This window comes from Mustela putorius, unplaced genomic scaffold (assembly GCF_011764305.1).
Source record: "Mustela putorius furo isolate JIRA1106 unplaced genomic scaffold, ASM1176430v1.1 tig00003942_pilon_pilon_pilon, whole genome shotgun sequence".
Lineage (NCBI taxonomy): Eukaryota > Metazoa > Chordata > Mammalia > Carnivora > Mustelidae > Mustela > Mustela putorius.
In genome coordinates this window covers 9,552,425-9,575,704 of record NW_025422087.1, presented here as the reverse complement: position 1 = coordinate 9,575,704, position 23,280 = coordinate 9,552,425, and the positions used below count along the sequence as shown (strand labels likewise).

Below are 23,280 nucleotides of genomic sequence, written 5' to 3'. Positions count from 1 at the left end.
GCAAAAATATTTATACCTCTACTATAAAAATTATATCAACATACTGAGTAACAACACTATCCACAAAAGTATCAGATAGTCATGTGAACCCAGAAGAAAACTTCATTAAAATACGTCACTGCTTTATAAAGAAATAACAAAGATGTACTAGTTGTAATCAGAAAGGTACTGTTAGGGCGCCTGGGTGGCTCAGTCAGTTAAGCTTCTGGCTTCAGCTCAGGTCCTGATCCCCAAGTCCTGGGATAGAGTACCACACTGGGCTCCCCGCTCATTGGGGAGTCTGTTTCTCCCTCTGCCCCTCACCCTACTCTTGTGCTCTCTATCAAATAAAGAAAATCTTTAAAAAAAGAAACATACTATTGTTAGAAATGGTCAGAATTTCTCTGCAGATATAAACCTGACAAACACAAATAATACTTAACCTTTTCAAAAATCACATGATGTTATTATGATTATTTTCAACTTACAACTATGAAAACTGAATGTTAGATTAAGATCTGGAAGGGATAGTGCCACGACACAATGTCAAGTCTTCTCTCTCATAGTATTAATGGATTAATGCTGAAGTGATCTGGATTATAATCCAGACTCTATCACTGATTATCTCTGCACCTTTATTTAATAAGTGTCAAAGAAATCATATAACCAATGTGCCCCCATTTCATTACTCTAATGTTACAGTAAGTGTAAACTGAATGTTCCAAACTCGGACTCTTACAGGAGGCAAACAAATACGTGTATAAATGAAGCAGATTACATGGAGATTTCTTCAGTCTAGACAATGTATATCCTGTCTAAAAGTGCTCCTCAATGCTCAGCTCAAATCCATTTTTGTACCATGTTGTCAGTTCTTCAGTATTTTTCAAAAGAAACATGAACTCTGGACATCTTTATAAAATATCACCTAATTTGTAATTTAATGCAAATGTTCAAAAACACTGTGAAGACCAAACATGTCAGGCCAAATTTAGCCCATTTTCTACTTTTAAACTAGTATCAGAGAGCCTCCCCTCCTTGAACTTGGACACAAACCACTTACTAAGCATCTACCAATATAAGAGCAACATAATAAATGAAAATTTATATATATTTGGTTATGGCTGATATTTTTTGTCCTTTAAATGTAAGCACATTTACATATTTTGATATAAGAAATAAGCTAACAAAATTACAGTACTTTGGATTGAACCTTGCCTTCTCTTCCCAATTAAATGGAATATAGAACTTTATCTGCCACCTCAGAGTTTCAAAATTTAATCTGTTTATGTAACTCACAGATTCTGACTTCCTAATCTAGAGGTAACAGTTGGGCTTAACACATGTTCTGGTTTAAAATAAAGATTGTATTTCAGTCTCTCCTGTACTAAAGAAATAGGCAACCATAAAAAAATATTTTTTTAAAAAGTAATATCTGAATGAAATTATGAGTAAACTATATTAGATAGTAATATTGGCAACATAAAACCAATTTAATTTGCCTTCTTCACTGGTTGCTTTGGTATTAAAAAAATAAATATTTTAATAGGCATTTAGGTAGAATTATACATACTCAAAATGTTTCATATTTATGTTTCTAATCCAGTAATTTTGAAGTAAAATTTCACAAATAAAATTTGATTATTTACTTACGTTGCAAAGCACAGATCAAAAGAAAGATTTAATTATCTTGAAGGAGTAAAACATAGCAGTTAGTTTGTAGAAATAAAAGTATTTAATTGCGGGAATTTGGGAGAAGAGTTGATATGACATTAAAACACTAGAGAAAAGGGGGCACGTGGGTGGCTCAGTGGGTTAAAGCCTCTGCCTTCAACTCGGGTCATGATCCCGGGGTCCTGGGATTGAGCCCCACATCGGGCTCTCTGCTCAGCAGGGAGCCTGCTTCCCCCCTCCCCTCTCTCTGCCTGCCTCTCAGCCTCTTTGTGATCTCTGTCAAATAAATAAATAAATAAATCTTTTTAAAAATAAATAAATAGAAATAAAGCACTAGAGAAGAAGACCAAATAAGGAAGAGGAGAGTCAAGGAGTTGGATGACCCAAGGGGAGATTCTAGTTTAATCATGTAAAGTAGTGGTGCTTCCTTATGCTGATGACATCATACTGAGAAAAGCAATGTGTAAATGATGGGAATAGCAACTGCAGGAAGAGGAACACAGACTCTAGCCAGTAAAGTGACCTTATATGAAGGAATATTTTGGATTTGACAAAAACAAAGGTAACAAAAGCAAAAATAAACCAGTGGACCAATGGACTACATCAAACTAAAAAGCTTCTGCACAGTGAAGGAAACCACCAACAAAATGAAAAAGCAAGCTATCAAATAAGAGAAAATATCTGCAAATCATATACTGATAAGGGGTTACTATCCAAAATACATAAAAAACTCATATAACTCACATCAAAAAAAATCTGATTTAAAAATGGGCAGAGGATCGAATAGTCATTTTTCCAAAAAAAAGACACATTGATGGCCGACTGGCACATGAAAAATGCTCAGGATCACTAATTAGGGAAATGCAAATCAAAACCACAACCCTAACCCTAACCTCACACCTGTTGGAATAGCTATTATTGACTACTACCAAAAAGACAAAATATATAACAAGTATTGTCAAGGATATGGAAGAAAGAGAATCCTTTTGCACTGTTGGTGGGTATGTAAGTGCAACAACTATGGAAAACAGTATGACATATTCTCTAAAACTTAAAAAAAAGAGGGGCACCTGGGTGGCTCAGTCTGTTCAGAGTCTGATTCTTGGTTTTGGCTCAGGTTATGGATTTGCGGTCTGGGATTGAGCCCCACCTTGTATTCCGCACTCAAGTGGAGTCTGCTTGGGATTCTCTCCCTTTCCCTCCGCTCCTCCCCTCTCCCCCTCACACAAACACATACAGGCATGCACGTGCGTATGATTGTTCACTCTCTCTCTCTCTCAAATAAAATTTTAAAAACTTTAAAAAGTTTATAAAAAACTTAAAGATAGAACTACCTACCATATAACCTAGTAATTCCACTTCTTGATATTTAGCCAAAAAACCCCAAAAACATTAATTCAAAAAGATATATGTATCCCCATGTTCATTGCAGCATTATTTATAATAATGGATAAAGAAAATATGGTGTGTGTGTATAAACACACACACACACAAAGGGATGTTATTCAGCCATTAAAAAAAATTAAATCATGCCATTTGCAACAACATATAGACTTTAAGGGTATTATGTTAGGTGAAATAAGTCAGAGAAAAACCAATACTATAGGACCTTACATGTATGTGGAACCTCAAACAAAGAACTCATAGATACAAAGAATAATTAGAGATGGAGGTTGGGGGTAGATAAATTGGTGAGGGTAAACAAGAGTATAAACCTCTACTTTGAAGATGAGTAAGTTCTGAAGATAAAATATACAAAATGTTGATTAGATACTTTATTGTATATATGTAAATTGCTAAAAGAGTAGATTTAAAAGTTCTCAGTACACACTAAAAATTATAATTATGTGAGTTGCTATATGTGGCAATTGTCATCATTTCACAATATATACATACATCAAATCATTACATTGTATGCTTTAAACTAATACAATGTTAAGTGTCAATTATATCTCAGTATAACTTGAATAAAATCTTTGAAATTTAAAAAAGTAAAAATGACTGTATTGTCGGTTTTATACAGTACAAAACCATTAGGTTCAAAATCAGTTAGACTTAAGTCTGAATCCTAACTCTATCACTGACCGGATGTGCATCCATCTACAAGTTATCTACCTCTCATCTGTTACACACTTAACAGGTAAAATAGTAAGTAGAGTACTTTGAACAATAAAAGGACCTTTAAAAAAGCAACTCAAAATAGTAGCTGCTATTACTGTGTCCTTTTCTACTTGGTATTATACAAATTTTTCTAGGTTCAATATTTTTTTCATAAATGTCACTCATAAAACATTTACTATAAATTTTATATAATGGCATATTACACTTATCTTAGTGAACATTCAGATATCTGTAACATAGTTGCTAATGAGGCAAAGTCTCATTGGGTAGAACCCAAATCACCTAAACTGGAATTACTTAACAAGAATATCAGAACATATTCCAAAATACTGTGAAACTCAACCAAACTAAGTTTATCTGATTACTACAAGAGCAGAGACTTGTTATTTTCTAATACTAACATCTGAAAACTTCATCAATGCCAAGAATATAGCCATTTTCCATTGAAATTATGTAAGAATAATATATATATGGCAATACCTATTGCTATTCCAGGATCTCTATGTCACAAGTGTTGCTGATTTTAATAGGGAAAGACACTGCAACATTCTATGAATTATATTTCCTGATGTATAACTAAGAGAATGTTGCTACCTGTGCATGGTAGAATTTTCCCTTCAAAATGAATAATCCAACTGAACTCATTAAAAATATTTCGGACTCTAGTATCTAAATTTCCAAACTTCTCTAGGAAAGTACATAAGTATGATTAATCCTTTCTTTTGCTACAATTTTTTTTATAACTCCAAATGACTAGAAACTAAGTCATTGAGGATTTTGATATTCAAAATGCTCAATAACTTGGTTTCAACCTATCATAATCATCCTCACATTCCACCATAAACCACTCAGCATACCTACTCTATATTCTGCCAGGAAGCCATGCCTGATTGTGGATTAATGGCTTAATGGGTTAATCGGTTAATCCATAAACACTTCCTTGCTTCTATCCCTATAAGCATGCCTGCTGTCTCATTCTATCATCACATCCTGCTCACCCTCTGAAATTCATGCATTTTTCAAGAACCATAAAAAACTTTTTTTTAAAGATTTTATTCACTTATTTGTGTGTGAGAGAGAGAGAGAGAAAGAAAGCACACACAAGCAGAGGAAGCAGCAGGCAGAGGAAGAAGCAGGCAGAGGAAGCAGGCTCCCTGAGCAGGGAGCATAGTGTGGGGCTTGATCCCAGGAGCCTGGGATCATGACCTGAGCCAAAGGCAGATGCTTAACTGACTGAACCACTCAGGCATCCCCTAGAAAACTTTTCCACAGAGTTCCTAAAGCCTTTGTAGCTGAAATTAATCATCCTTCCACAGAACTTTAATAGGATTTGCATTATATTTCCTTTCGGGTACACATAACAACTCTCAATCATAAACATTTAGGGATATTCTCATGAAAAGTATAACCATGATCATTTTTAATCCTAAAAGCTTAGGACAGTTCCTTGACTATAATAAATATTTGATATACTAATGAATTTTGTTTAATTGCATTTCCTACAATCATTAATTACAACCACCTCTTAACAAGAATGTAAAGAAAAGATTATAGTCACAAACATATGTCAACAAATGGCAACTAGATCAGCACAGAAAACTTCAGTGCATGAAATTAGTACTTCAACACAATGGATAACTGTTCACCCAACCAAGTCTTCTTTTTAAAGATTTATTTATTTGAGAGAGAGAGAGAGAGAGACCAAGAGCATACAACCAGGGGGAGGAGCAGAGGGAGAGAGAGCTGACTCCGCACAGAGTGCAGAGTCTGCGACATGAGGCTTAATCCCAGGACCCTGAGATCATGACGTGGTCAGACACTTAACCGACTCAGCCACCCAGGTGCCCCCACCAAATCAAATCTTTAAAAATTATGATAATGGCAGAAATACCAAGAATGAGCTCTATAAGTACAATATTTCAAATATTAGAAGGAAACATTTCACTGATACCAACCAATATCCAAAAAATTTTAACAATGGTACTGAGAAACTACTTATATCAAATTAAGTAATCATTTGCCAATATTAAGCAATTTCATGTAACTCATTCTTCGAATATGAATAAAAGTTTTTCACATGCATGCAGTTGCACAGAAGAATTGGATATTTGAAAGGCTAGAAATTTTAAAAATTGCAAAAGCAATCAATATTACATAATCATAAAAGATACACTTTGTAGAAATGATCTGGTTGGACACATGTTTAAGTAATCATAATCCAGCAGAGTAAAACTCCAAAACTTCTGTGTCACTACTGTCACTTATTCTTATAATAATTACTGCCCACCAAAGGATTTAGAAATAAACCTTCCCTCATCGGGGTGATCCTCCACAGTCTCAAACAATTGTGTGACCTCTCCTACCTCTCTTCTGCTACTAAGGAACACCTGCTTTCTGCTAAGGTGCATGGAACCACCACCACCCCCCCCCCCCCCCCCGCTGTTAATGTACAGCTCTACACCTGGCAAAGAATGCACAGGAAATCTTCAGAAAGACTTTTGTCCCTACCCCAACAGCTTGCTCCTTTTACCCCGTTCCACATATTCTAGCTGTTTCAAGCTGCCCTGAATTTCTGATCTCAACATCCTCAGCTCAGCTACCTCCAGAGCTAAAATATGTGGAAGTATTTTTATTGGTTCCAGTCAGATCTCAAGGGTGAATACCAAGCTCATTAAATATATTCCTACTCTCAATGATCTCAAGCCTGTGCTGGTATTGACAAGTGTCAAAAACAGATGTTTTGTATATTTTGCCCATTTTTATAATTATTTACAGTAGTCCAACACATTCAGTACCAGTATTCCTACACTGACAAAATCAGAAATCAGATTGACTATTTTCTGAAATTAATTAAGCTAACACAGTTTTCTTGTTTTTTTATTTTAGCCATAGGTGTAAAGTGATATCTAATTGTGGTTTTGATTTGCATTTCCCTAATGATTAGTGATGTTGAAAATTTTCTCACGTGTCTGTTGGCCATCTGGATGTCTTCTTTGAAAAAAATGTCTATTCAGGTCCTCTGCCATTTTTTAATTGGACTTTTTTTTCTTTTTTTTTTTTAGAGTACAGTTGCATGAGTTCCTTATATATTTTGGATATTAATCTCTTATCGGTGATATCATTTGTGAGTATCTCCTCTTGTTCAATAGGTTACCTTTTCATTTCGTGAGTGGTTTCCTTCCTATATTTTGCAAAAACTTTCTATTTTGATGCAGTCCTAATAGTTTTTTTTTTTTTTGCTTTTGTTTCCTTTGCCTTAGGAGACATATCTATAAAAATGTTATAAACGCCAATGTCAGAGAAAATACTGCTTGTGTACTTTCCAAGGATTTTTATGGTTTTCAGGTCTCACATTTAGGTCCTTACTCCAATTTGAGTTTTTAAGTTTATTTTCAGCCACTGTAGAAAACAAATATGGAGGGTCCTCAAAACATTAAAAATAGAAATATCCCATAATCTAATAATCTCACTACTGGACATCTATCTAAAGAAAATGAAAACACTAATTTGGAATGATATATGCACCCCCTATGTTTACTAAGCATTATTTATAACAGCCAAGATATGGAAGATAATGGTTGCTAGAGGGGAGCAGGATAGAGGAATGGGCAAAATGGGTAAAGGGGACTGCAGATACAAGCTTCCAGTTATGGAATGAATAAGTCACAGGAACAAAAGGCACTGCATTAAGAATATAGTCAATGAGGAGCACCTGGGTGGCTCAGTGGTTTAAAGCCTCTGCCTTTGGCTCAGGTCATGGTCCCAGGGTCCTGGAATCAAACCCCACATCGGGCTCTCTGCTCAGGAGGGAGCCTGCTTTTCCCTCTCTCTCTGCCTGCCTCTCTGCCTGACAAATAAAAAAATAAAATCTTTTTTTAAAAAATGAATATAGTCAATGATATTATACTAGTGATATATGGTGACAAAAAGCTACAGTTGTATTGAACATAGCATAATGTATAAACTTGTCAAATCACTATGCTATACACCTAAAATGTATGTAACATTGTGTCAACTCTACTCAAAATTTTAATTAAGGAATTTTGTAATTAGATTGGTTTTAAAAGATTGTTTTGCAAATTCTAATTGTCATCCCCACAGGAAAAAAAAATCAAAGATTAGAAGCTTAAAGCCTGACTGAACTGGCTTTAAAGCTATCTTTCTCTATGAAGCATTTCTCAGTTCCTACAATCAGAATCCTTTTCCATGATCCCATTGGACTTACTGTTCTCAGATTATATCATGATTATAAATTCAACTAACTTTACTTTTTAACTTTTTGTATGTTTTTCTTCCCTATATGGTTAAAAGTTCCTTAAAGGTAATTTACAGCTTTGCATGTTCCATAATGCCTATAACAGTGCTCCATGCATAGGAATGCCTTAACAAATGTTCTCTGAATTTTAAAGTTTTATAAGGAAATTCATCCAAATAGAATCCTTTCAGTTTTTCCTTTAGTCATTCTAAAGCTACTTTAAATGACTTTTCCTTATTCAGGGAAAATTCAGAATTTAAAATAAAATTATCCATTCCTCTTTTTTTCTTTAACACTTTGGCATTTTTATTTTCTAATCTCTTTTTGACAAAATACATCCACTTTATATTTAATTGCACTCATACTTTTAAGACTAAAAATATATTACCCATATTTCTTCCTTGATTTTGGTCTTCTTTCTGGATTCAATTCAATCACAAAACTTTTGTTTTCTACCATTGCTTAAAACCCACCACTTCTCAGTTCTTATTTCTTTAAATATCTTTCTTTGGCTCTTTTTTGCTTCTTTCTGCTTTTTTGTGCCCTTTCCTTTACTTAACAACATGTATAAAAGAGTTGGTTGCTTTGAGAAACGCAGCAACCATTAAATATGACTAAGAAATCACCAGTGTTATTCACCACACACTGAACTTAAGCAGTAAAATCTCTTTTCAGCTGAAAGTCTTATACCAGTAATTACTAATATAATGCGTTCTTAAAATCTTCAATGAATTTAAGTGAAAAGTACTAGAAAACATTGAAGATATCCCTCTGTTTGGCTCATGGTTACTGTTATTTTTAAAGCAATGTCTGAAACAGGTAATTAATTCTTCCTATTTTTTTTATATGTCTCTCTTGCTTAAGAACTCAGAATACCTGCTTTCTAAAAATAATGATTGAAATACTGACAAATGTATTGTTAAATATTGTAATTAGCTTTTCCACATTGGCATTTTAACAATTCTGAAATGTATGTACATTCTACTGTCTGGAACAAAACCTTTATTTTCATTTTGTTCCTATTACTTACAATGGAATAAATGATGTTTAATATATTCTCTGGGAAATCATAAAATCTTTTTGGGAAATATAATGTAGTAAGTCTAATAAAACATATTCTTATTTAAATAATGACTGGCCTTAAGTTTCTCAGTTTACAATGCAAATAACATATTCCCTACTTTGGTTTGTAGAAGCAAAACAACCTTACATCATAATTAATTAAATATAACATTTTTACTTTTTTTTAAATTATGATGCAATTTAAATGACTATAAAGATAATCTATTATTAAAATATGATAATTTTCTTATATTTACTCCATTTTTGGTATTTAGATTACCTCCAGCATTTCAAAATTATATATTAAGGCATAATAAGAATGCTTATGCATAAATATCATTACTCACTAAATTATTCCTTGAAGGATTTTCAGAAGCACAATTGTTATATAAAATGGTATGAGTAGGATGGGGATGAGAATGAGGAATGACTGCCAATAGGCATGCTGGGTGACAGAAATGTTCTAAAACTGGATTGTGGTGATGTCTGTATAACTCCGTAAGTTACTTAAAATAATTTACTTGTATACTTAAAGGAGTGAATTATATGATATGTAAATTGCATTTCAATAAAGTTATTATAATTTTTTAAAAGAAAAAAGAGAGTAGGGACATTTTCCAACCAGACACTGAGAGACATGGAATGGGACAGGAAAATATAACCCATACATATGGGAAAAAGCAGGCAACAAAAACTGCCAGTGAGAGCAAACAGATGTCAGATTTAACAGAAAAAGACTCCAAAGAAGCCAATAAAAATACATTCTAAAAACTAAAAGGAAACTGTAATTAGAGAAGTAAACGTAGGTATGGTGACAATGTCATATTAAAAAGAGACTATTAGGGAGCCTGGGTGGCCCAGTCAGTTATGCGTCTGACTCCTGGTTTTGGCTCAGGTCTGATCTCAGGGTCTAGAGATCAAGCCCCACACGGGGCTCAGCATGGACTCTGCTTGAGTTTCTCTTCCTTTGCCTCTGCCCCTACTCTCACTCCCTCTCTCTCTCTCACTCATTCACTGAAATAAGTAAATAAATCTTTGAAAAAGTTATTAAATAGAGAGTATCAATTAAGAGAGTAATACTATAAAAAGAATCCAAATGGAAATTCTAGAGCTGAAAAGTGTAATTGAATTGAAAACTGTTCTATAGATGCTCAACAAAAGATCTGAACAAGCAGATGACAGAATTAGCACACATGAAAATAAATTAATAAAGATTATGTAATCCAAAAACCAAAAAGAAAAAAAGAGTAAAGAAAAATTACTGGAACCTCAGAGAAATGTGGGAAACAACTAAATATACCAACATACACAGAATGGGAATAGCAGAAGTAGAGAAGAAAGAGAAAAGAGAAAAATATTCAAAAACTTGATGAACTGAGAACTTCCCCAATTTTTGGAAAACTCTAATTTGCATATTCAGGAAGCCCATGGACTCAAAGAAAAATAAAAGCAAAGAAATCTACAAACAGAAAAATCATAGTAAAAGTGCTGGAAGCCAAAGACAGGGAGACAATCTTAACAGCAGCATGAGAAAAATGACTCTTCACCTATAAGATCAAAAGTTGACTTCTCAGGGCACCTGGGTGACTCAGTGGATTAAAGTCTCTGCCTTTGGCTCAGGTCATGGTCCCAGGGTCCTGGGATGGAGCCCTGAGTCAGGCTCTCTGCTTAGCAGAGAGCCTGCTTCCTCCTCTCTCTCTCTGCCTGTCTCTCTGCCTGCCTCTCTGCCTACTTGTGATCTCTGTCTGTTAAATAAATAAATAAAATCTTTGGCAGGGGGGGGGTTGCCTTCTCACCTAAAAAAAAAATGGAGGCTGGAACACAGTGAAATAAAACATTCAAAGTGCTCAAAGAAAAACCTTTCAACCAAGAATTTATATCCAGAAAAGCTATGTGAAAGCAAAATGAAATATATTCACAAAAAAATAAAAACTGAGATAATTTGTTGCTGACTCACCCTACAAAAAATAACAGAGTCTTTCAAATGAAAAGAAACCCGAAAAATAATTTGACTACACACACACACACACACACACACAGAATGACAAATATTAAAGATAAGTAAATCAAACATGTATAATCAGGTCTCTGAAAAGGAAAACCAAAGTAAGGAAACACAAATACTAAACAATGTAAGAAAAAAAATTTGAAATATAAAAAGATGCAAAACTACATACTGAAAGTACACACCACCCATCTGAGAAATCAACTCCAAATGACTAAGACATATCTAGAAAAATGACTAGATATAAAGAAAAAAAAATCCTTTGAACACATAGGCAAAAAGAAAGGATATTAAAACTGTCATCAGACTTTCAACAAAACATTTTAATCCAGAAGAAAATCAGTAACATATTTAAGACATTCAAAGAAAGGTTAGTCAAGAATTTTATAAGAGGCAAATGCCTTTCAAGTGTAAGTACCCCTAACAAACTAATAATGAAATGCAGTTCTTAAGAAATACTATTCCCTGGGGTGCCTGGGTGGCTCAGTGGGTTAAGCCTCTCCCTTCAGCTCAGGTCATGATCTCAGGGTCCTGGGACTGAGCCCAGCATCCGGCTCTCTGCTCAGCAGGGAGCCTGCTTCCCCCCTCTCTCTCTGCCTGCCTCTCTGCCTACTTGTGATCTCTCTCTGTCAAATAAATAAATAAAATCAGGAAAAAAAAAAGAAATACTATTCCCATAAGCCCTTCTAGAGAAACACACTACAGAATAAGCTTCAGATAGCCAAAATGCATCAATATAAGCAGTATGATAAAGCTTAAATATGTAAATACTCATAGGACTACAATTAAAGAATGTTTAAAATTGAGAATAGTTATGTAATAACTACATATACTCACAGTGTAGATCATACCTGTATTAGTCTGCTAGGTAGAGTTGCCACAACAAAGTACCAAAGTCAGGTAATTTAAGCAACAAAAATTTATTTCCTTACAATTCTGGGGGCTAGAAATCTAAAATCAAGATGTCAACAGACTTGGTTCCTTCTGGAACCTCTTCTCTTCCCTGTATCTTCATATACTTTTCCCTCTGTGCATGTTTGTATCTTAATTTCCTCTTATACGGATACCATTCATATTAAATTAAGACCCACTTTAATAGCCTCACTTAAGTTTAATTACCTCTTTAAAGACCCTATCTCCAAATATCACATTCTAAGCTACTAGGATCTAGGACTTCAGAATAACAATTTGAGGGAAATACAACTCAGCCTATAATAGATTTAAACTATTAAGAAATGGCAAGGAGAATGAAGAGAACATATGCCCCCCCCAAAAAAAAAACATTTTCAGTAATAATGTCAGTAGAGTAATACTGGTAGTGCTATTCATAGACTGTTATATGTGTAACTATGGGCTTTCCTAATCCTATTACCCTCTGTACATTTGACAACTTGTATTCTCAATATAGAAAAGAGATATAGATTTAACTTAGAGAAGGTCAAATTAAAACACAGCAAAGTCCTCAATTTCACACTAATAGAAACTAAGGATTCATGGAATAATGGCTGATTCCAGGATTGAAAACAACAAAATGTTCAAGATGAGTCTGAAATCTTGTCATGGGAAATAGCAAGGAATCTATTGAAGACTACAGGGTCTGGTCAAAGTACTAAGGAACCAACTAGAACAGACAATCATCACTTAAAGGTGGGACAATTTTAATTTTAAAAAGGACAATGACTAATATAGATTAAAATATTTCAAATATATTTAAATCTATAAGTATATAATAAAATTTTAAAAACAGTTAATTCAAGATCTTTGAAAATGAAAAAATGGCATTGGGTTATACATTTCCCCTCCTGACCACTAGGAAGCATTATTCGATTGAGTTGGTAGAGTAAAAACATGTTAGTATACACAAAATGATCCAATAATTGAATACGAACATTGTAGGAATTGCAGATTTAAATTTAGGACCAGTAAGTAAAAATTATTTGAACTGGATAATAAAATAAGTCTAAAGGCATTACATTGGTGAGGTGAGATAGGACTAGGTCACCGGAAAACACTTTTCTCACCATTCATTGATATTCTAGTATTTTAAGTATAGTATGGCTTTAAGGTAATATACCTGATATATTTTAAGATTTTATTTATTTATTTATTTATTTGAGAGAAAGAGAGGACTTGAGAGAGAAAGAGAGAGTGCATATGAGAGGGATAAGCAGAATCCCACTGAGCAGGGAGCGCGAGGCCGGGCTCAACCCCAGGGCCCTGGGTTCATGACCTAAGCTGAAGGCATATGCTTAACCAACTGAGCCACCCAAACACCCAACCCCTGATACTGTAAAGCAAATATTACTAAACAATATGATCACAAGTCGCATATTTTCCAAAAGAATTACCTTAGAAATACACATAATAGAATGTCTATTGTTCAAAACATTCCTTTTATCTAGGATTTTTTTAAGGTTTTATTTATTTATTTGACAGACAGAGATCACAAGTAGGCAAAGAGGCAGGCAGAGAGAGAGGGGGTGAAGCAGGCTCCCCAAAGAAGAGAGAGACCGAAGAGGGGCTCAATCCCAGGACCCTGAAATCATGCCCTGAGGTGAAGGCAGAGGCTTTAACCCACTGAGCCACCCAGGCACCCCGCGTTTTATCTAGAATTTTTAAAAACATTTTCAAAATCTACAACATTTTTAAAGAACTTTATTAAAAGGTGTTTGCAATTTGTTCAGTTTTTTGGAAAAAAAAAAGTTGTAAACATTTATTATAAATTAAAAATGGGGTTCTTAAAAATCTCAACTTTTTCAGACATGAGACAATTTAAAAACCTTTGTAACTATAGTGAAGAAAACCAGGCTTTAAGAAAAAAATTGCCATTACCAAAAAATAGACATCTTGAGGTAAAGATAATAAAAATTCCAGTCTGCAGAGATAATGGAGAAAGTTTAACTATCTGGTCAATGAACAAAAATCAAGCATTTTAGCTCCAACCTTCTGTTATTTTTCATTGTAGAAACGTCATATTCACATCCTCTTTTTGGATGATCAAACCAATGGTGGGATGATGGCAGAGATAATAAGCTTGCAGTTACTCAGCCCTACCCTGTACAGCCTTGGTAAGGGGACTAATGCTCCACTGGTGGACCAGCAGCTTTGTCTCTTTGCATTCTTGTCAATTAGGGCTTTCTGGGCTTCTGTGTTCTGGTAGTTGAAGTTGTAGTAGTATAGAATGTTGAGATGGCTGCTGACCTTGGGTCTCATCTCCTTGATTCTCCTTATCTCTTTCACTGCCATCCTCTTTAGTCCATCTTCGGCAAGGAGAGCCCCTGTGGAATGGTCCTTTATAACCCCAATGCATATTCTGTCTCACTGGTCAACCCTGCTCTCCTGCATCCTGGTTGTCAGCACCCTCCATCACTTCTCCCCGTACAGGAAGGTTGGAATACTGTGGTCAACATACATAAGGTCTCCCCATGTAGTAAAGTAGGCACCGTGGCCTGAATTAGGTCCTGGTCTTCAGGAGTACTTTCTGATCCTGCATTCTTTTCCCCATTCTCACTATTCTAGAAATTCTACTGGTAATTGCGTGGAGGCCCCTGCAATGTGGATAGTGTATATAATTTAGCAGGTTACAGTCTGCCACACATTTATTGCCTTTCACTGGAAATCTACCAGGACCTGTAACATTTGCTGCCTCTGCACCCTTTTTATCCTTTCAACGATATCAAACTCGACAGACTTTTTATCTTCTACACTGCAAAGGTACTTCCTGGTGTACAAATACATATTCTCTGGTATCATTCCTGTTGATTTAATCTTATCTGTTTCTTTCACTGAACCATTTTATTGTTCCCAAAAACTTCCTTGTGATAAACTTGACCCTTCAGGCACTGCCAATATGAGGCTGCCCTTGATGCCGCTCACTTAGAGGCTAGATCTTGGCCTCACTGCTAAGGTTGCAATGATGGTGAGCTGGGCCAGAAGCAGCAGTGGTGGTTCCTGAAGGGGAGAAAGTGGAAGGAGAGCTACTCAGGGCTCTCTGAGATCTGCTCTCCACTCCCAATCTCTACTCCACTATCAATCGAACATTACAGCATTTTAAATTTTATTTTTGAAAGCAAACTGTCATCCTCAAGGGATAGATTTAATTTTTGGAAAAGGAAGAGCAACTTGAAGCCATGTCTGATGAATTAATAGGTATCACAAAATCATCTATTATCAAAAATATAGCGTAGCTCTAAAGTAATGAGAACTGTTTTCTTGTGTAACTTAAAAACTGACCTTTCAAAAGCAATTCCAAAAGAACTGCAACTAACTTGAGAAATGGTAGCATACATTGAATATGCTCGTATCACCCTAAAGATAGTGACTAAAATGAAAATAAAGCTTCACTATTTTGCAGAAAAGGTATGTAACCATATTCATATGCACATGAGTACATATTACTCAGGTGTTTTCCTATCAAATTTTTATTTACAAATATATTGAACATAAATAAATGTATAGTACAGTAAAAGCAAATAACCAGGAGACCAGAAAAAACAGCTACATATAAACAATTCTTCAAAAGGACAAAATGATAGAAATGGGAGTTACAGAATATTACAGAGGCAGAGAGGTAAAGCCTTCTCACATAATGTATTAGAATGATACAAGCAAAACTAAATAACTACACTTTCAATCATAAACTAATGTTTCTCTTTCAATTCTGAAAAAATACTACTGTCTTCATTAAATGAAAGTACTTTCACCCACTTCAGCTAACATAAGTGTGATAATCAAGATCACCCATGACTTCCATGCTGCTCGATGCAATAGCCATTTCTTAGTCCTGAATTTACTCAACCTGGCAGCAGCATTTGATAATTAATCACCTCTTCTTCTTTTAAAAACATCCAGGACACCACTCTCCTGCATTTTCCTCTTACTCCCTTGCTCTCCTTCTAATTTCCCCTTACTAGGTCCTTCTCATCTCCACAACCTGCAAACTTTGGCTTTTCCAAAGACCCATTACTCAGTCATCTTTTATCTCTGAACTCATTTCATTGGTATCAAAATCCAGTCTCAGAGCTTTAAATCCTGTCTATACCCTACCAATGCTAAAGTTCCATCTCCAACCTAGACTCCTCCCCAAACTCCAGGCTTACATCACTTCTCCATTTAGATGTCTAACTGGCATCTCAAACATCATATATCTATAAACAAACCTTGACTTTTCTCCCCCAAATTTAGTCTTTCCAAATCTTTCCTATCTCAGTAAATAAAAAGCCCATCAATTCAGTTGTTCAGGCAAAAATAATTGGGTAACCTCTGAATCTCTTCTTGCACCTTTAGTCCATATTCACAGGAACAGAAAATCCTCCTGGATTTACCTCATTTTATGCAAAAGCTGACCTCTTACAGTATTATTTTAAGTATGGCTTATCAAAACTCCAAACAAGTTCCATTACTTTCTGTTGCTATCTGCCTTGTCTAAACCCCTCTATCCTAGTCACGGTAAAACACAATCAGTGTTTGTTACAATCTATCAAGTAAGATCCTATTTTTTTAAAGATTTTATTTATTTATTTGACAGAGAGAGACACAGAGAGAGAGGGAACACAAGCACGCAGAGTGGGAGAGGAAGAAACAGACTCCCTTGCCCAGCAAGGAGTCCAATGTGGGCCTTGATCCCAGGACCGGGGATCATGACCTGAGCCCAAGGCAGATGCCCAGTGACTGGGTTGACAGGTTCTGCTCCCACTTTGTGGTTTCCCTGACTTTATTTTCCTTGGAGTTTACAAAGTTCCTTCAATCTATAAATATGTTTGTTTTTGTTTTTGTCTTTGTTTTTAATGAAATTTGGTAAGTTTTTGACCATTATTTCCTCCTATATTTTTTCTTATACATTGCATATGACATTTCTAAACCATCCCATTCATCTCTATGGTTTTCTTCTTTCCCCCCTAATCTTTTCATTTTCTTCTAATGGTTCTGTCAACCTATATCCAAGTTTATTTCTCTATCATATTAATTTTGCTAATAATAAACCTATACAGTGAATTTTTCTTAACTTCAGATGTATTTTCAGTTCTAAAATTTCCACTTCTTAAAAATTTTGTGGCTGATAATTCCTAGTTCCTTACAAGCAAAATTTTTTTAACCTCACTAGTTATAATAGCTCCCTAAAAGTGCTCATGTAATAATTCCATGATTCTGGGTTACCTGGTAGTTGGTGTGTGCTGATTTTCCCTTTCCTTGAGAATACATCACATTTTCCTGGCCTTTCATAGGATGAGAAATTTTGGTTTATATATACGCTGGACATGGTGAAAATTATTCCGTAGAGACCATATTGTTCTGAAAAGTATTTCTGTTTTTGTTTTGTCAGATCATTTTCCTGCTTAGATACAATTACAGACTGTCATACCTCCTATGTGTGGTATCTCAGGTCTCAGTTCAGTTCTTGAAGCCTTATTTATAATCTATTATCAGTATGTCATGATCATCAGTTTCAGGGGTTGGCTAGAGATTCAAGCTAAGTTTTTTAAATACAGAATTCAGATTCTTCTCTGACTGTCTATTTTCTGGGGTTGCCCATTAATCCATGTGATGTTGATTGGCCAAGTACTTTTTAACCTTAATTTTTCTGGCCACAAAGTTTCTCTATCAAAGTAAAAAGTAGGGAATTCAGCCCATTCTGATCACCTGTTTCATGTTTTAACACCTCTCTAAAACCTGGCTGCATTTACTCAGTTTTTAGAGCCTCACATAGTTCTTTATATAACATGCAGAAAGTGGTTATTGTGGGAATATTACTTTCTTAGGAGTTTGCCTATTCAAGCAAATATCAGAAACCCTCCAAAATGATTTTTTTAATGATTTTTATTTATTTATCTGAGAGAGTGAGAGACAGAGAGAAAAAGAAAGAGAGAGAATGCACACATAAGCAGGGGGAAAAGCAGAAGGAAGAGGAAAAGCAGACTCCCTGCTGAGCAGGGAGCCCAATGATGTGGGGCTCGATCCCAGGACCCTGGGATCGTGACCTGAGCCGAAGGCAGACACTTAACCAACTGAGCCACTCAGACTCTCCTCCAAAGTGATTTTTAACTAACTAACTCTGTATATTTTTTCTATATCAGTTAGATCTTTATCATAATATAATAAACTGATAAAGAATCACTATGCTATCATTTTATTGAAGGGAGGACAAAACACAAAGCAAAATTTTAGTACTGAAAAATTTAGCAATGCAGACAAAGTGCTTAATAATTAGGAAATGTACAATAACAATTATAAAATATCAGAATTTTAAAATCTGTTTTGCAAACTCATGTCAAAAAGCCACTGTATAAGATACTTGTAGCCACTGAATAACCACATCAAACAGAACTTAACTCACAGTAAATTTTTCCATACTAGAAAAAATTACAGTGAGAAATTTTTGCTTTACAAATTATTACCAAATCTAATGCTTTGTCTGATTAGTAATACCCTCCTTTTATTTACTCTCTCTCTCTCTCTCTCTGCCTGCCTCTCCATCTACTTGTGATCTCTCTCTCTGTCAAATAAATAAATAAATAATCTTTAAAAAAAAAAAAACAAAAGAAAGTACATTAATTTAAAAATCTGAATTACAAGGTGCCTCGTTAGTGCAGTAGATAGCGTGTCAGTCTCATAAAAATCTGAATTACAGAAACATTCCCATGCAAAGCCAACACATGGCAGAACCATGACCCAAACGAAACTAAAGGAATGACAGAATAAAAAGTGCTGTATAAGCACAAAGTCGTTTCTAGGGATAGTAAAATTAATGATATGGAAAATAGATCGTAGCAAATATTTTCACGTTGACACAAAAATAACAGCATTATTGTCATTTAATATTATTCTGATTATTTTATATATACTGGGAACAGACTTATTTTTGTACCCTTGTTTTCATAATATAGTCTTCATACTGATTATTTGAACACTGTTTTTAAGAAAACAGCTCTTCCATGCAAGACATAAACTTATAAATACTTTGACTTACACCCCATAATTTTCTCTCAGCTCCTAAATGTTTGGGATGTCACAGCTTCTAATGTAATTTAAATAAAACTCTTATTTCTTATTATTACAGGTATACTGTACATTAAAAACTAATTTATATATGGGAATGCAGTATCTTGCCTAATTCAGTCTTCGTTTTGAAAGTTAAAAAACAGGAAGAATATGATAAATCATATTAAATAATTGATTTTGCAAAACTCAGATACTCACTACTATACTGACCTTCTCCACCTATTGTAAAGGACGAGCAAAAGTAAAAACTAAAACTGAATTAATTTCAGTCACATGTAATTTTAGACCATTTTCTTCTTAAATCTTTATTCTTTCCAAATTATCTCTAATTTGAACAATAATGGTCATTTCATGTGTTCATCTATATTTCAAAATTTGAGATTTTAAATTCCACATTAAGCAATATGCTTTTATAAAATATAAAAGCATATTTCAGAATTATGTTAACAAAAGCCATGGCTTTAATATTAGAAAATATTCTGAAGAATTTTAAAACTTCGGGGTGCCTGGGTGGCTCAGTGGGCTAAGCCGCTGCCTTCAGCTCAGGTCATGATCTCAGGGTCCTGGGATCGAGTCCCACATCGGGCTCTCTGCTTGGCAGGGAGCCTGCTTCCTCCCCTCTCTCTCTGCCTGCCTCTCTGCCTACTTGTGATCTCTCTCTGTCAAATAAATAAATAAAATCTTTTTAAAAAAATTAAAAAAAAATAAAAAACATAAAAAGAATTTTAAAACTTCATGAAAATAGTGAAAAAGAGAAAAAGCACCTTGGAAACAAAATGAAGCCTGTAATAACAGCTGAGTTCCAAACAGCAGAGATAACTCTGAAACCACCTTGAAGGAAGATTATTGCTATATATTATATAGTATCACATTTCACATAGAGTTCACATAAAACTTTCCACAGAATTTATAACAAGATACTTATTACTACCTTATATCCAGGTCCTAACTGATGAATTGCAAATATCTGTGCAGGGTTGAGCGCTTCACTGAATACATACACGGCACCGAGTTGACCACAGAACACCCTATTTGCATCAGCAGTTTCTGAAGATCCGAGAAAGCACTTGTCATAGCTCTATTTTTTAAAAAGTCACACAAAAAAAAAATCAATGTATTATTTTGTAATGATAAAATATTTAAAGACAACTGCCTTCACTGTCATGAATACCTTAAAATATAACAATAACAACAGAAGAAAGCATCACTTAAGACTTTATGGAGTATTGAAGTAATAAAGACCAGCTAAAGACTTTCAGAAAAAGTGTATCAGTTAAATATTTTATATCTATACAAAAGCAAAACAAAACAAATCATCTATTCAATAATCACTTAACCACTATAGAAATGTTATCTTAAAGGCAAGGGGGCTTATAATTTTATTTACAAAAGTAAAACTAATTTTAAAACTCTAATCATTTAACAATTGTCCATATAGAGAGAGATTCATCTAAATCAGAGAATGACTATTCCATATGTTAACCATAAACACATAAGCCCTAATTTTTGAAACTAATGTCTCCCCCAGGGATATATATTCCTCTATCTCTCCACACTAAGTCAAGGACACAACAAAAATCACTTCCCTCTCTTCCATGAGTAGGCATTATGCAGAATCAAATCAATATCGATCACCAAAATTTGCCACCTAAAGCACGTGGTATGGTGCTCTCCATTGGAAGAGTTCAAGACCTTAAGAAGCCACATTTATGAAGACCCTTCCCATCTCTGCTTCTTAAAATCTCACCAAATATTAGGCCCTGGTTTCCTTCCCCCATCCTCACAGGATATTACACTCCTTAGCACTAGTAAGCAAGACATTAAATATATATGGATTTCCTTTGGCGCTTCAATAAAATGACAAAATATCTGTGAATGAACTATGAGGACAGAAACTCATCAACAGATACCCAAACTGTAATTAAAACTATAGGAACTGAAGAATTTGTTGCATAATGTTATGTGCACATATGTGTTATTGCCCAGACCTCTCCATTTCTTGGTACACCACTGCAAATAATTTAAAAATCTAAGTCTTTTTTTTCTTTTCTTTCTTTCCTTCCCTTCCTTTCTCCCTCCTTCATTCTTTCCTTCCTTCCTTCCTTTTTAAATATAACTGTAGAGTTAGTGAAAGTCGTCAAAATCTCTTGGGTTTCTTCCACTCTATAATTAAAAAGTCTCCCCTTTGGAAGGCAGATATGAAGTAGAATTGCATCTATGTATTCTAACTCTGCAAAATCATTCTCAAAAATTGACTGTTTTTGGCCCCACTATGAGTTTCTGGGGCAGAAAGAGCAAACTTGTTCTATAAATGAATAGACAGTAAATATTTTAAACTTTTCAAGCCACATGTGGTTTCTACCATATAATCTTTTTTGATTTTTGTTTGTCTCAATATTTAAAAAAAAAAAAAAAAAAAAAAAAGAAAAACCTCTAAAAATGAAAAAAAAAAAAAACCCACAAAGATTCTTAGGTCATGCAAAAACAGGTCAAGGTTCAGATATGGTCTTCGGGGGTACTCTTGACTTAGGGCAAAAGCAATGGACTGTGCATACAGTATTATGTGGAAGAAAACCAGAGAGAACAAGAGACCCTGCTCTTGAGTAAATTAAAGTCTGGAGAGATACAGACAATACTAAGAAGTGAATTTTGTTAAAAAGATATAAGTTTTTGTAAAACCAGGCATGCTGGAATGCTCGTATATTATTGGGTTTGGAATACTTTTGGCACTAGAAAACATATTTTCCTTTGGTTCTAACAGGCCAGGATAATGACAGGGGAAAGCCGAGAACAGAGCTCTTGAGGTTTTAACTCTAGATATTCTCTATCCGGAATCCAACTGTGTTACCTCCCTCACTGTTAACAGGCAAGTCAAAACTAGTATTGTTTGTTATTTACAAAATAAATCACTTAATTGATCTCCCTACTTCTGTCATTTTTTTTTCCTTCAGAATATTCTCAATACTGCAGCCTGACTGATATTTTTAACATATGCACCAGCATTACATCACTCGTCTGCTCAAAACCTTCCAAAGATTTTTAATGTTGGGTAAGATGGGAAAATCCAGGTATTGTGTCTGCACATAAGGCCCTGCATGATTTCACTCCCTGCTGTCTACCTAGCCTTATCTCTTAAACATTATTCTGTCCATTCCTCCCTCTGTTCTAGACAAAGTGATTGCTTTTTTCTTCAATTAACTTCTCAGCTCTGTCTCAAAGACTGCACTCACTGCTTCCAGCAAATGGGATATTTCTCCTCAATATTCACATGACTTGCTCCCTCAACTCTTCTAAAATCATCTCATACCATCTGGCTTCCCACTTCCCTACACCTATAATTTCTATACCTAGTCCCACTAAAATTTTTTCCACAGCATTTATCATACTGGCTAAATGTTATATTTATTCATTTTGTAATTAGAATCTTCTTATCACATCCAAATAAGGTACAAGACCCAGTTTTTAACTGACTGAAATTTTGAAAAGAATAGAATACTGCATAGATGTTTTTGACCTAATACTTAATTTATTGAGCAATTTTCTTTTTTTTTTACCACTAATTGTCTATTTTAGCAACTTAATTATATTAAAGACCTAAAAATTCACTTAAAAGAAAATAACTTTGAAAGTATAACTATTAAGTTCCTTCCAAACTATTTTTTATACAATTCATGTTATGAACAATGACAGATCACACACTGAAAAACATTAAAGCACAGATTAAAAACAAAAAACAAAAAACTTACATCATTTGTGTTAACATGCCAAGCCATATCACCATAGGATACCAGCTGCCCATTAACATAACACCGAATTTCACTGTTCCTCCATCGATTATAAATGTGGACAATGCTGATCATGTACCACTTAAATAAAAAAAATTTTAAAGACCTTAATATGTCATGTTTAGTTATTGTCTAAAAAAGCAATCATAACATTCATACACAATACAAAAATGCTTGATATAATAACAATTACACCTTACTATTTCAAGTTTCCCCTTATTTCTCATTTTGTAGATGGAAGAAGTGACTCATAAAGAATAAATCTGTGATGAAGACAGACCTAGAACACCTTGAACTCTGGAATGATACTCCTTCCATTATACTAAGATCCAAATATTATGGAAATACAATATATTTGTGTTCATTCATTTAATAACATGTATATTCTGCCAGGCACCACAAAT

General features: G+C 34.5%; 1 protein-coding gene and 1 pseudogene across 10 annotated transcripts in view; both read right to left on the bottom strand.

Moving 5' to 3' along the window:
• The window catches only part of NBEA (neurobeachin), a 678,500-nt gene that overhangs the window by 556,577 nt on the left and 98,643 nt on the right, over positions 1-23,280 (bottom strand). For all 10 annotated transcript variants that reach the window (XM_013044893.2, XM_013044895.2, XM_045069766.1 and 7 more), the window contains exons 7-8: positions 22,838-22,957; positions 20,023-20,169 (exon numbers count right to left, since the gene is read on the bottom strand). In XM_013044893.2, coding sequence (XP_012900347.2) covers positions 20,023-20,169; positions 22,838-22,957 — 267 coding nt within the window. The remainder of the gene's footprint in view (positions 1-20,022; positions 20,170-22,837; positions 22,958-23,280) is intronic.
• On the bottom strand, positions 13,770-15,382 carry LOC123389016 (annotated as a pseudogene).